Source organism: Aquarana catesbeiana, linkage group LG01 (assembly GCF_042186555.1).
Source record: "Aquarana catesbeiana isolate 2022-GZ linkage group LG01, ASM4218655v1, whole genome shotgun sequence".
Taxonomy (NCBI): domain Eukaryota; kingdom Metazoa; phylum Chordata; class Amphibia; order Anura; family Ranidae; genus Aquarana; species Aquarana catesbeiana.
The window spans coordinates 518,917,135-518,932,662 of NC_133324.1; the positions used below are offsets into that span (position 1 = coordinate 518,917,135).

At 42.3% G+C, this 15,528-nt stretch overlaps 1 protein-coding gene across 1 annotated transcript in view; it reads left to right on the top strand.

Annotated features, from left to right (window-relative positions):
• Positions 1 to 12,601, top strand: part of KISS1R (KISS1 receptor) — a 483,392-nt gene extending 470,791 nt beyond the window's left edge. The window contains exon 5 of the mRNA XM_073593503.1: positions 11,617 to 12,601. Within this exon, the coding sequence (XP_073449604.1) occupies positions 11,617 to 11,973 (357 nt within the window). The 3' untranslated portion in view covers positions 11,974 to 12,601. The remainder of the gene's footprint in view (positions 1 to 11,616) is intronic.
• The last annotated feature ends 2,927 nt before the right edge of the window (positions 12,602 to 15,528 follow it).

A 15,528-nucleotide genomic window follows, 5' to 3' on the forward strand; every position in this document is an offset into this window, starting at 1 on the left:
CTATGCAAAATAAAAAAAATTAAATCCCCAACAATTCCCAAACACTTAAAAGGATTCCAACCTTCACTAGCTATAGCTCTGGCTTTGCCTTGTAGCGATCTAAGCCTTATCTATATGGGCCTGAACTTTGTCACTACTATCCCCGATCCAGGTATAACACTCTTTACTTATGAATTCCCAGAAACCCTGCTTAGACTATGGGAACTTTCTTGTAGCTTCAACAGTTACATGAAAACATTCCATCCTCAATGGATGAGAAATTGTTCAATCATTTCATAAGCCCAAGCCCCCACCGTGTACAAGCAATTCCCTTCCAGCTGTCCCTGCCATTCTTACCTTCTCTCGTGACATCAGATCCTCACGATCGGCCGCGACATAAGATGCTGGGACGAGTTTCACCAGCACACATGAACCTCTTACCTTAGGGGAATTTCCTTATAAGCTGTAGATCCGCATTAATACCAAACTACAGTTGAAGCACACTTGTGGGCTACCTAGTAATCCCGATACCATAGCTGGCAAGAACCAGAGCTATTGTTTAAATTATAACTAATTTTACCCTCTAGAAATGTTTTGTTAAGTTCCATTGACAAGTGTCTGTTTGGATTTTACTAGTTTGTCACAACTCCTCACACCAATATGAACATCCTATATATCATGTACCGCTGTCATCTCTGGGGCACTAGTAGACCCAACCATGTGTCCTGTTCGCTTTCTTAGCTAGTTGGGATGCTTTTTGTTGTTACCCTTGCTAAAATTTACTAAACAAAAAAATATAAATAAACAAAGATACTCCTCTATTCTTTGTGGTTGAGCCGCTTCTTGCAGTGGCTGGCGTGGTCTCATCCCTCAAGCTTCTTTACATCGACCCAGTCACCTGGTTGGAAAGAATGTAAACTGGTTATTGTGTCAGGGTCCAGGAGGGACTCGTGAACCCTGTGGTGGACCTTTTGAAGTTCATGTTACAGTGATTGCACCTACCCCATCAGCTGAGAATGTAGGTGACAGCTAATGAGGAAAGCACAACTCTGTTTTTTGGTTGACCTCCAAACAAACTTCATATGACAATAACCCAGACATCGGGACTGTGGTCACTGCATAACCTGTGTGTGGCTTACCATCTGGGGTGTAATACCTGGAACCAGTGACAAAAAGGTTCTTAGCATCTGGGATGGGAGCCTACTTCACCAGACTGCTGCTTGCTGATTCAAATTCCATCAAAGAAAGACACTCTTGGCACAAACTTGGTTAGAATTAGAGCGGTTAGTATTATTGGTTTAAAAATTTTTCATTCTCACCACTCTTTCTTCCTCCTCATTACAAACTGGAGGAAGACATGCAGGGTTTAGAAGGGTGCAGAAAAAAAACCTGAAACAGCCTATGACACTTTTACCTTCTTATACACCTGCTTTCTATGTACATAAACTCCTTGGACCTGAAAAGATACTTATAAACAAAGGTCATTACTCTATCCTTCAAAGAATGGTAAACAATACAACATTCGTGTACATTGGTAAATTGTCATTGACATTCCTCAAAACCGATAATAACTAAACCCTCTGTAACTCTTCACGTTCTTACTAAAATACAACACACGCGACATGTAAGAGGGCTGTCACGGTAGGTTCAAACATCTTGTTACCACATACAAACATGAGACAATCATTTAGATACAAATGTGGGGGAGATAGTTCATAGTTCCCAAAAACGAAAATGAAAGAAAGAAAAAAAAACAACCAGATGGAATGCTGCCTTCACTCTTTTAGTGATAGAAAAAGAATACAATTTGAAAAGCACGAGAGCATCTTAAAATCTTTGCATGGACCAGCCACACAAAGTTCAAAAACAGGCCTGTATATTTTTAATCACACAAACGTGTTCTACGCATCCATCAACTCGGTGAACATTACAGATTTCTGAAGCCGTAATCCCGTTACATCAACTCCAGAGGGATACCCAAAATAGTATCCTTGGACCACCTATGTCAATCTTCCTGGAGTTTAATGGCCTTTGCCCCAAAGCTATTTCATGTACTGTGCAGCCGTCCGACTGTGGGAAGCCTCACTCCTTCCCTTGCATGGACTTCCAATTGCCCATGGCGATTCCAATCGGCTTATCGTCTTACCCCTGCGTCCAGGGAAACCCTTGCACCCATTTAGGGGTGCACCGCCCGGTGTCTTCTTTCACGGTAGATTGACGGACTACAACCACTATACCTGGTCCAGTCCTCTAACTAGAAACCCTAAAACAAGGCAATATCACCTCCCAAATCAGGTCTCCACTGCTCACAGTGTATGCATACACAAGCGTTTTCCGTTATACGCCCATACACTGTGTCGCCAGACTAAACTACACAGCGCACTTATGCCCGCTTTCTTTTACAAAACACTGCAGCTTCACTCTGTACCTCAATATTACAACAATAACTTGGATGCCTCCTGTTTGCTCTCTACCCAAAACTGTATTACAGTATAAAACTAAAAAGACAACTGGAATTAAAATGAAACCACTTTCAAACGCCAGTATTTTCCCATTGTCCTTCCAAGCACAAATCTCATTTGCTTGTGTCATAGGACCCCAAGCTCCTCCCACCAACTTCCTGTGGATACATAAAATGCTGAGAAGAACTTCCTGTTGCATGCCCAGCTCTAAAATCCCCTCAAATGGGTTTATTTACATATCAATGTACAGGAAAAGGGTGGGGAGGGTAAGCCTAGCTTCATATACTGTAGGCTATATAATACAACCCTCAGCTAAAGAGACAAAAATACAAAACAAATAAAAATGAAACACACACCGCTAAAAGTACAAAAACTCACAGTTAAAGCTAGTCTTGTTACCCATTGAAATTCAGTGCAAAGTAGAGATTTCACTCAAAACCAAAATTCAATACAGAAAACGCAATAGATTCCCTTAAAAGTATGTAAAAAGTACAAAAATAGAATTTACTTAAAAGGAAATGGTGCCTAGAGAGAAGGTGGCAGCCCAAACCACATGGCTACACACACACAAAGGAATTGGAGCAGCTTCCCCTGTAGGATGACCCACAGGTCCTCAAAATGGCCGCTAATCCACATGGTGACTACAACAAAAGCCAGACCACAACAAAATGGCGCATTTTCCCGCCAAACCTGAAATCCGATACAAAGGTGGCCACTCTTCTACTGCAAAGTTAACAAAAAGTACAAACACAGCTCACCTACTATAGCTTACATTCGCTTAAAAGAAAACAGAAATTATGCCTAGAAACAAGATGGTGGCTCATGTCACATGGTTTTACACACAAAGGAATTGAAAATGGCCAAACGTAGCCACATGGCAGACAACAACAAAAGGAAATGGCAGACAAAAACCAGGCCACGACAAAATGTCGCATTTTCCCACCAAAACCAAATTTTTTTCCCACAAAATTACACATTTGAGATACTAAATGAACACTTACAAACATTTAAAGTGTTAGAATTTACGAAAAAGCACAACTTAAAACAAAATGGTAGATGAAATCTGGACCACAGCAAGATGGCCGATGACAAAAAGACCACACTAAAACACATGCACATGAAATGCAATTGTTGAACACTTAAACCATAATACAAACACTTTAGGAACAGTTCTACTGAAAAGCATGTAATCTCACGGCACAATTGAGAATGCACACTTAGAACACATGCTATTCAATGAAACAACAAAGCCACATAAACCACAATCACACGGATGAAACATAGCCTCTTTTCTCAAACAAAGTTCGCATCAGCTTTCACAGGAGCAGGACATTGAGAGATACAGACAGTGAATGCTTACATGTCTGCTCAGAACATTAGAGCTCCCCTCCCACAAGGTGTTGCCCTTTCAATACAAAAACAACAATGCCTGCCCCTCCACCAGTAAAACTCATGGCATCTTTACAAACAGATTCAGCTACTTACAAAACTGCTCAGAACACACACACATCCCATGTTGTAAATAATCCCATATCATACATTTCTATTTCTCATATACTTATTATACAACATACAGTTACTTACACATACACACAGCACACAGTCTCCTTACACAAACACTCGAGCAAATACAAATCACCCACACACACATGCAGGCACACACACACCAGACATACGATCAAACTTCCAGCATTATCTCAAAAAGACAAAAAATCAGTTCTTTTGCAGAGCAGAGCCTCCCCAACACATCGGAAAGAGATGTCCTGGACTGTTCTCCCCCCTTTCTTGCCGGTGTGGAGGGGGCTCTGTCTGCTCCATAAGGACCTGGCTCGCCATCTGTCATAGAAAGATGGCTGTAAGCTATGCATACAGCCATATCTCCTGTGCTAATAAGCACCCATTTCCGTCTTAATTATATAAATGCATCTTACCTAAAATCTCACGCATCCAAGTAATCAGACATCACCATCATTCCTTACGTTACCAGCTCAGCCTCCGTCAGCATCTCTGACCTCTCCCTAGCTGGCAGGCTCTTTTATTAACACAAAAGGTTTCACAAACAGGAAGTGATGGTTCCAACAGCCAATCACTTCTGACATGGCAAGTGACATCACAGGATATGACCATATAAGGATTTAACAACACAGGAAAATGCAACAACCAATGAACAATGACTACAGGAGTCTTTTGGGTGTGTCTGAGCAGAGACAGGGTGCATGCATGTTTTTAGAAGCCACATGGCTTTCAAACATTGACTCTGTCTCCAACCAGAACAACCCAAAAGACTCCCGTATTTCCGTTGATAGAAATCCTTATTATACATTGTTCCAGAGAACAGTGTATACCAGGATTAATCTACTGTCTTTGTGGACGAGAGATTATTGGCAGGCGTACACTCATTGGGCCACAAATATGTTGATCAGGCACACAGGGGCAACATGAGCGCACACTCATTAAACCAATAATGTCTTTGCAGAGCGAACACACCCCCACCAGACGATCGATCTGTGCATCGCACAGGGGCCCTTAGCTGGCGGACATGTCCCCACTCCGCAAACATTTCTCTACATCCCCAAAGAGCTTTTCACTACCAAACGGATCTCAACCAGTGTCAGTCTGCCCCAGTCAGCTCTTTAGAGCGGGCTGCGAGAGAATGAACACTGGGAGACTTATGACAATACTTTAAAATACATCTTCATAAAATTTTCCACAACACAATAACCAGCCGAAACTTAGGTGAGGAAATAACTTGAAATTGGATTATCTCATGGTGAAGAGCCCCTATGGCCATGGACAACGGAACCGTCTCATGAGTCACATGGGCAGGCTGTAGAGGTCTCCCGTCAAGAGCCTAAATGGCAAGTGGAGTGTCACGCAGCTGCAACGGAATTGAGTGCTTCGATACAAAGGCAACATCAATGAAGAGGCCTGCAGCCCCAGAGTCGATTAGAGCCTGTATCTCAACAGACGACTCAGCCCAAGAAAGGGTGACCGAAACCAGGGGTTTATTCTTCTGGATAACTGGAGACGAAACAACGCCACCTAAGGTCTGTCCATGATAGGACCTCAAGGTTCGGGCGTTCACTGGACGGGTAGGACAGGACTTCAAAAAGTGACCTGCCTGGCCACAATAAGGGCACAATCTCTCCCTCCTCCCAAAGGCTCTCTCATCCACAGAGAGATGCATGAAACCCAAGTGCATGGGTTCACCTTCACTGCCCGACTCTGTACCAGGAGGCATGGGAGGTGAGGGAGGCACGGGTGGGACTGCAAAGCTCGGAGACAAACAAACAGGAGGCTTCTGCAAGCGCTCCTTAAAAGAGAGTCTTTCTCTGAATCTGGAGTCAATGAGGATGGCAAACGTGATCAACTTCTCCAGCTCAATAGGTATATTTCGGGCTGCTATCTCATCCTTGATGGTATCCGAGAGACCATGAGAAAAAGCAGCCACGAGGGCCTCCTTGTTCCACGCAACCTCTGCTGCCAGAGTACGGAATTCAATGGCGTAGTCAGCAGCAGTTCTCGTACTCTGTTCGATGGACATGAGGCACATGGCAGCAGAAGCGGAGCATGTGGGAACGTCAAATACCCTTTTAAACAAAGCCACAAACTCAGGGCAACTCAAGACAACAGGTTTTTGCATCTCCCATAGAGGGTTTGCCCAGGCCAAGGCTATCTCAGAAAGCAAAGATATCACGAAACCTACTTTGCTTCTGTACGTGGGAAATGGCCGGGGCAGCATCTCAAAGTATATCTCAACCTGGTTGAGAAATCCTCTGCATTGGACTGGATCACCCCCAAATCGCTGGGGAAGCGGAGCGGAACCAGACATACCTCTTATAGAGGTAATACCCGAGGCAAGTGCCTGCACAGAGACTGGAGCAGCAGCAAGGTCAGCCTGCAACATAGGTTGTATCGAGGCGGCCACAGTGGGAGATTCCAGGTGAGTGTGCAACTCAGGAGTGTTGTAACGCCATTGCAAACTGATCCATGCAGTGATCCAGTTCATCCAATCTGGAAAAAATATTACCAACAAGTGGATTGACTGCATCTTCTGAATTCATGGCCTTCGCCTACTGTCAGAAACCATGAAATCACACCGAGACAGAAGTACACTGAAATCACACTTGTTTAATAATAAAAGTAAAAAGAACAAACATAGTCAAAACATAGCCAAAGTTCAGTAACCAGAACTGATAGTCAGCCAAGCCAGAAGTCAGGGATCAATGTAGTGAAACAGCAAGAAGGATCTGGAGCCAGAAGGGATGTCAGAAAAGCCAGTCTTTAAACAGGAACGCAGGAGATAGTTTCTTGTGATGTGACCAAGGTGAAGGCAGGGCTCCTCTGGACTGGACGGCTTAAGTAGGCAGGACTGATGAGCAGGATCATCAACAGCTGAGTAAATGTGGAGAGAGATGGGATCTGGCAATTAGCCGACAACTGAGCGGCCAGCTCTGAGAAGGAAGGGCTGAGCCCAGCCCTGAAAATCATCATTTTCTCCAAGACCTTTGAGGACCACGTTAAGCATCTGGACCAGGTGTATAGCACAGTATGGCTGGAAAGCCCAGCAAATGCCACCTGATGAGACAGAAGATCCAGTATCTGGGACACATTGTAGAGGCTGGGGGGGTGGTCTTCGGACCCAGCTAAGGTACAAGCTGTGCAGGACTGACATTCCCCTAAAACTATCACTGAGCTACACTCCTTTCTGCAACTTTTTGGATACTACCATAGCTTCATTCCTAAGTTTGCCCAAATATCCACCAAATAGCTGCCCCCTTACTCAGCTGCTGAGGGGCCAGACCACCTAGAAGAAACCATGAAATCACACCGAGACAGAAGTACACTTAAATCACACTTGTTTAATAATAAAAGTAAAAAGAACAAACATAGTCAAAACATAGCCAAAGTTCAGTAACCAGAACTGATAGTCAGCCAAGCCAGAAGTCAGGGATCAATGTAGTGAAACAGCAAGAAGGATCTGGAGCCAGAAGGGATGTCAGAAAAGCCCGTCTTTAAACAGGAACGCAGGAGATAGTTTCTTGTGATGTGACCAAGGCGAAGGCAGGGCTCCTCTGGACTGGACGGCTTAAGTAGGCAGGACTGATGAGCAGGATCATCAACAGCTGAGTAAATGTGGAGAGAGATGTTATCTGGCAATTAGCCGACAACTGAGCGGCCAGCTCTGAGAAGGAAGGGCTGAGCCCAGCCCTGACAATCATCATTTTCTCCAAGACCTTTGAGGACCACGTTAAGCATCTGGACCAGGTGTATAGCACAGTATGGCTTGAAAGCCCAGCAAATGCCACCTGATGAGACAGAAGATCCAGTATCTGGGACACATTGTAGAGGCTGGGGGGGTGGTCTTCGGACCCAGCTAAGGTACAAGCTGTGCAGGACTGACATTCCCCAAAAACTATCACTGAGCTACACTCCTTCCTGCAACTTTTTGGATACTACCATCGCTTCATTCCTAAGTTTGCCCAAATATCCACCAAATAGCTGCCCCCTTACTCAGCTGCTGAGGGGCCAGACCACCTAGAAGAAAGGCAGTTCCTCAACTTTATTGGCCTATGTGGACTACTCAGAGCCCCTGTGTATACAGATGGGAGTTTATAAGGTCTAGGAGCTGTTTTGGCTCAGGTACAAGATGGGTGAATGCCTATGGAAGCTGCAGCCTGTGGCCTAATGAGAAACCCTCCCATAATTTACAGCTCCTTCAAACTGGAATTGCTGGCCCTAGTGTGGGCCATCACTGAAAAGTTTGCAGAGTAACTTACAGGGGCAGACATAGAGGTCTCCAATGACTTCATGGACAACAACTCCCTTGCCTATCTGGATACAGCAAAGCTTGGGGCATTAGAACAAGATGGGTTTCCCACCTGGCCCGGTTCATGTATAAGATCCACTACAAGCCACAAGCCACTACTTTCCAGCTTAACGGATGACCCGTGCGTAATCTGGTGGAGCACCCAGCGAAGGATGTGTATTCTAGCCAAGAGGACATCAAAGAAGCGCCTGTCCTGCCTACGACCAATATTTTGTGTTCTCTCAAAGAGCAATATGTGGCCCCCCAGGCTGACTCTTCCGAGATAAAAAACTGAGAGGAGTGGGTGCTGATTCAACAGAAGGATCCTGATCTCATGCAGGTGCAACGCTTCATCTCTTGACTGCACAAACCATCCTCCCATGAGTGTTAGAGACTGTTCCAGTACAGCCAGAGCAATCCTGAGACAGCGGGATTGACTTGAGAAATGGGACAACGTCCTTTTTTGCCATGCATGCATTCCCACCGAGCAGCAGACATTCTACAAATTATGGTCCCCCAGTCGCATATCCTCCAAGTCTGCTGAGTGCTACATAATGCAAAAGGACACTTCAGAGCTGACAAAACTGAGTTCTTGGTTAGGGGGTATTTCTTTTGTCCATGAGTGTGAGACTTGCTCAGTACATAAAGTCCCTGCTGAAAGGACCACATCCATGACCATCACCAGCTCAGAGCTCTTTGAGCTGGTCACCATGGACTTCCTAACAATCTCCAGCTTACCCTCATGTTATCACTGTGCCTTGTTTTTTTTTTTTAATTGACAATTTTTATTAGATTTTAGTATTTTCAATACGAAGGTGTAAAACACAGTTGAGGGAGGAAAGAGAGAGAGGTGGTAATAACAAACAATTCTGGAGAGGGCACAGGCGGCCTTCTTATATCAGGATTGACACAAAGCCTAATGGCATAGTTAGCTAGGTTACAGCTCTATAGAACAGGAGGACACAATGCTGGAGAAATAGCAGTGAGAGCTTCCCTGTCAGACATTCCATTAGCATGTTCAGTAATTTACAATTGCGTGGCCTGCTTTTCCTTGGAGAAAAAAAAAAGAAAGAAGGAGGAAAGGGGGAGTGAAGGGGAGAAAAGAGAGGGGAAAAGATATAGGAAAGCTCCAATTAGTTAGGCTTGTCTCTCCTGGGCTCCGAATGCTTACGGTATACAGGGTGGGGGTCTTATGGAATCAAGGGGGATCCATCCGTTGATGCCAAGGATCCCATGTTTCTGTGTGTCGGTCCACCCGGTCAATTCTAGCCTACATGAACTTCATAACCTCCACGTCCTTGATTCTGGCATAAAGATCAGAGAGTGTCGGGGGAGGTTTGGTTGTTTCCATTGAAGGGGCACTAGACATCTAGCCGCCGTTAATAGATGTGTGGCCAATTTTTTGGCTAAACTGTGTAATTTAGGAGGGGGAAGGCCCAATAAAAAAAATTTAGGAGAGAGAGGGATATCCACCTCAAACAACCAATGGAGCAGTCCCTGGACCGAACACCAGTAAGGCTGGAGGGCTGGGCAACTCCAGTAGATGTGGAATAACGTGCCCCAGTCCTGGAGACATCTCCAGCAGCGATCCGAGGCCCATGGATATATAGCATGTAGGCAAGATGGTGTTAAGTACCAGTAGACGAGCACCTTGTATGTGTTCCCTTTATAGAGCGTGCACATAGAGCTCTTGGCCGCCCAAGACCATATGGTGGACCATTGTTCAAGGGATAATTCCTCTCCGAGATGTTCCTCCCATCTGCGCATGTACCTATGTTTCCCCTGAGAGACCATATCATAGGAGTTTAAGAGATTATATATGTCTGTGCCTTGGTTTTTGTCGACCACTTCACCAAGTTCACGGTGGTAGTCCCCATAAAGACCAAACAGCCCCTACCATGGCTAAATTATTTTGGGAGCATGGGTCCAACCCTATAGATGTCCCACATAAATACTCTCAAACCAGGGCCCAAACTTTAGGGCAGTGATTATGTGCTGCCTCAGTGGTATCAGGAAGTAACGTGCCACCCATAGGGCGAGAAGAGGGATCACCACTCCATGTAGATCAAATGGAAATAAACCTCTCCTCAGAGTTAAAGCAACAGGTGCTGGCAATGCATATAGCAATTAGGATGAGAGAAGATTCTGGACAGCCGCACTCCAAAAATTAGCCTTTATTCATAAAAAAAGGGGATATCAAAAATACATGCCACAGCAGAACACAGGACAGAAGAGCTGACGCATTTCAAACAGTACTAAATCATAGCTCCCACAGGGCAATGGAGCTTGTGAGCAGTTCAACTGTACCCTGCTGGACATGCTACAGACTCTTGAATAGGGGCACTGTGACAGACCCACCTGGGATAGGGGCTTTTAGAGGAGACTGCAGGGTAGCCTCTTGCCTATTGACTATGGGCCCTGGCTATTGAGGGAACTACAAGCATTCAGGAAGATGTCCTGTTATATAATATAAGATGACATGTTATTGCCACATTTAACAGTCAAGGAAGCCATGATGGTCTCTGCCAACTTGAAACTTAGTGAGAAGATGGATGTGAAATGAAAGCTGGTTAATAAGATTTGGACAGCCCTGGGTCTTCTTGAATGCTGGGGAACTGTTTCCACACTGTCTGGGTTGGGGAATTTCTGTGACTGCTAGTAAAACTGATAAGACTTGTCTAGGTGCCTAGCTGTTAATTAGATTACTGTTAAATAAGATAACTGTTAGCTGTTAGTTGGATTGCTGTTTGAACATTTTTTCATGTGGTGACTGCACCTATATTTGAAATGTATAAAAAAGCTGTATTACTGTTCAAAAAAGTGATTATTTTGTTTTTCATCTCTTATTGTGGCTGTAAATCTAACAATAAAGGTATTTTTAATTAATTGTTAGCATTTATCATCATGCATGCTGATGATTTTTGCAAAATGACTCTCACACTATTTACTTATATGAATCATCATGGTATGAAGCAGTCAGTGTTTTGGTATGCAAGTTCTTTGATTATAAACCTGTCAAGCAGACACATCTATATTCAACATTATATTATCAGCATAATTGCAACAGCAATCCAAACTGGCAAAAGCTCACTATGACTCTAATATGTAAATAGGATCCCCTGAATTAGGTTCTTTCATATACTGTATATCTATAGGTATAGTTGTCTTCATGCCCCCAATCTCTGACATTAGTTAATAAAAAGTACTCAAATCTAATGTTCTAGTTTTTTTTTTTTTTGCCTGTTGATATGCTGTTGGTGAATTTCAATGTATGTCCTTGTGCACATGAACAACTCTGTATATTGTCTGCATTCCCAGTTCTCTTGTTGTCTAACCAACAATGTTTTGCTTATGTTTGTCTTCAAGGTGCAATTACTGGCTGAGCGTTCTGAGCTAATGCGGACCAAGGTTTCACGCATGGTGGCTGTTATTGTACTTCTCTTCACTATCTGTTGGGGTCCCATTCAGCTCTATATCCTTCTTCAGGCATTTAGTCCCACTTTCAAACGTGATTACTACACTTATAAGGTGAAGATATGGGCCCACTGCATGTCCTACACCAATTCGTCCATCAATCCCATTGTATATGCATTCATGGGTGCCAACTTTCGCAAAGCCTTTAATAAAGTTTTTCCTTTCCTCTTTAAGAAGCGAGTGGCCAGTGTTGGAGTAGCTGCTCCTAATGCCAACACTGAAATGCATTTTGTTTCTTCAGGAACATAGAAAAGTGAAAATTAGCTTAAAAGAGAAGGTCAGGGTACAGAAAAAGAAACTTTGCCTTGACCCATGAATGACTTTCTCCAGTTCTGATCATTTCAAAATGTGTTTTATTTTGACATGGAATGTCAAAGTACATATTTTGTTCATGCAGTGAAATAAAAAGGATGGGGCTTTACACCAATGGAGCCTTTATACTTTAAAGATGAGCACCATGCAGTTAAGACTTTGATATACTGCTGTTTACCACCCAGGGACAGAACTTCTTTGAATTCTTCAGAGAGCCAAACCAACCAAAAACCTTTCAGGATATCAAAACCTCTTTTTCATAGTGACGTTGCTAGCAAAAGAATGGCAGCTGAACAGTAAAAAGGCATAGGCCAACATGTATGATTTCACCCTGTATGCAATAATGCTATAAATAAATAAATAAATAAATAAAAGGTAAAATGAACATATAAATGTGTAGTACTAAATAACCAGCCTCTGCAACAGGGTATTTATTGCTACTGATTCATTTTTACATGCACTTTCTGTTGTGTTACATTTATTTGTTAGCCTTAATTCATTGTATAATTAGAAGTAGAAGGTATCGGCATACTTTGAAACAGGATACTATACAAACATTGTTAAAGTGCTTAGATTCATAATTGAAAAATTAATAAACCATCAAATACACTATACCTAATAACCCTTTTAGATGTGTTAATTTTCTTCTCTGTGTCAAATAGCTTTATTGTTTTAATAACAGCTAAAAAAAAGTTGTTGTTTTTATGTTTGAAACTGCCTTTTTGATACATGTTGTCTCCTTTTTCATGCTAGACAGATGAGTATTCAACCAATACTGATACGCTCTGCACTGTACTATACTAGCTTACATTGGTCAAGAAATATAATAAGATTACTAAAACGATGATGTTTGCCAAGGTAGAAGACAAAACAGTGAATTTATGGAATGGCAGATAGCAGAGTTTAATTGAAATGCAGTGGTAATGGGGTTACCAAGAACAAGAACATTTTATATATCTATGGGAATGAATAAAAAAATGTATTGGTCACGATATGAAATGTATGGTTAATAAATGCAAAACGTCTTCCAAACCACATTAATGCATTGGAAGTATGGATGACAGGTTATGAAAGAGTGTGTATAACAGAAATCTGTCTCAATTAATGTAATAATTGGATAATGATTTTGGAAAACTACAGTGTGATATTTTAAAAATCTTGAGAAAGATGGACTGAGATTGCTTGAAAACATTGACAATAAAAATGCTGCTGTTTTGATCTGTGTCCTCCGCAAGAGCAGTTTTAATTTTGGCAGCAAATTTCGATTCAGTTTAAGGCTCCATTCACACTAGCGCGTTTTTTGATGCATTTTGCATTTTGCAGAAATGCACGGGAATTTTTTAACATGGGTTCCTATGGAACATGTTCACATCAATGCCTTTTTGTTTCTCTGCATTTTTGGAAAGGGTCGGGGACTTTTTTTCATGCAAAAAGCAGCGTTTTGCATGTAATGGATTTCAATGGACAAGCATCAAAAACGCAAGTGCACCGTTTTTGCAGCGTTTTTGCAGCGTTTTTGATGCGTTTTTGCCGTTTTTTTTTTTTTTTTTTTTTAATTTTTTTTTAGACTGTAAAAAAAAACTTTAAAAAAAAAAAAAACGCAAAACGCAAATCGCGGCAAAAACGCCGCAAAAACGCTACAAAAACGCTGCTCAAAAACGTGGCAAGCATGAAAAAAAAACCTCCAAAAACGCTCAAAAGCAACATGCATAGGTGTGAATCGAGCCTTAGTCTTATGCCCCGTACACACGATCGGATTTTCCCACAACAAATTGGATGTGAGATTGTTGGCGGAAAGTCCGACCGTGTGTATGCTCCATCGAACATTTGTTGTCTGACTTTCTGCCAACAAATGTTGGCTAGCAGGTTCTCAAATTTTCCCCCAACAAATGTTTGTTGTCGGACTTTCCGATCATGTATACACAAGTCGGTCGGACAAAAGTCCATGCATGCTCGGAATCAAGTACAAGCCGGAGATATAACTAGCGTTCATAATGGAGAAATCACGTACGTCTTGTACGTCACTACATTTGTAATTCTTGGCCAACATTTGTGTGACCGTGTGTATGCAAGACAAGTTGGAGCCAACATCCTTCGAACAAAAATCCACAGTTTTGTTGTCGGAAAGTCCAATCGTGTGTATGGGGCATTAGTCTTTTGACTAAAATGCCATTTTAGTTTTAGTCCCATTTTAGTCATCTGCAATTGTTTTAGTTGTATTTAGTCGACTAAAATATACAGTACATTTTAGTCAACTAAAATCAATTTAGTCAGCTAAAATCAAATGGGTTTAATTAAATTGTAATGCATTATTTAACCACTTCAGCCCCGGGAAGATTTGGCTGCTCAATGACCAGGCCATTTTTTGCGATACGGCACTGCGTCGCTGTAACTGACAATTGCGCGGTCGTGCGGCGCTGTACCCAAACAAAATTGACGTCCTATTTTTCCCACAAATAGAGCTTTCTTTTGGTGGTATTTGATTGCATCTGCGGTTTTAGTTTTTGCTATAAACAAAAGAAGAGACAATTTTGAAAAAAAATAATATCTTTTACTTTTTGCTATAATAAATATCCCACATTTTTTATAAAAAAAAATTTTTTTTTCCTCCCTTTAGGCCTATATGTATTCTTCTACATATTTTTGTTAAAAAGAACCGCAATAAGCCTATATTAATTGTTTTGCGCAAAAGTTATAGCATCTAAAAAATAGGGGATAGATTTATGGCATTTTTATTATTTTTTTTTTTTTTTACTAGTAATGGCGGCGATCTACGATTTTTATTGAGATTGCGATATTGCGGCGGACAAATTGGACACTTTTGACACATTTTTGGGACCATTGACAATTATACAGCGATCAGTGCTATAAAAATGCACTGATTACTGAATAAATGTCACTGGCAGGGAAGGGGTTAACACTAGGGGGCGATCAAGGGGTTAACTGTGTTCCCTAGGTGTGTTCTAACTGTAGGGGGGATGGGACTGTCTAGGAAGAGAGAGAGATTGGTGTTCATACTGTTCATACTCGCATTGGCTCCGGGCACACGCTGCGGGCGCATGCCTCCGGCGGCGCGCAGGTGTCCCCTAGTGGCCAAAAGATGAAGCGACGTAAGGTAACGTCATTTCGCCCAGCCGTGCCATTCTGACACAGTAAAACTGCAGTGGCTGGTCGGCAAGCAGTTAAGCATTTCTGTACAATCTCCAAACTCATTATATACTCCTGGAGTGAAAAATCAAATATGTTATGTTAAGTTTTGAACATGCACTACAGACACAGATTTAGTCATTATATAACTAACGTCTTTAAGGTAAACCAAGTTTTGTTACAAGAATATTGCTTTTTTGACAGCGTAACGTTAAAATAAAAATAAAAATAAAAAAAACTCTTTGCGTGATGCCACCATGCAGTGCACATTTACATAAACTTGTTTGCTTTCAGATAATATATAATGTTTTTTTTTTTGGGGGGGGGGGTTATGTAATCTTCAGG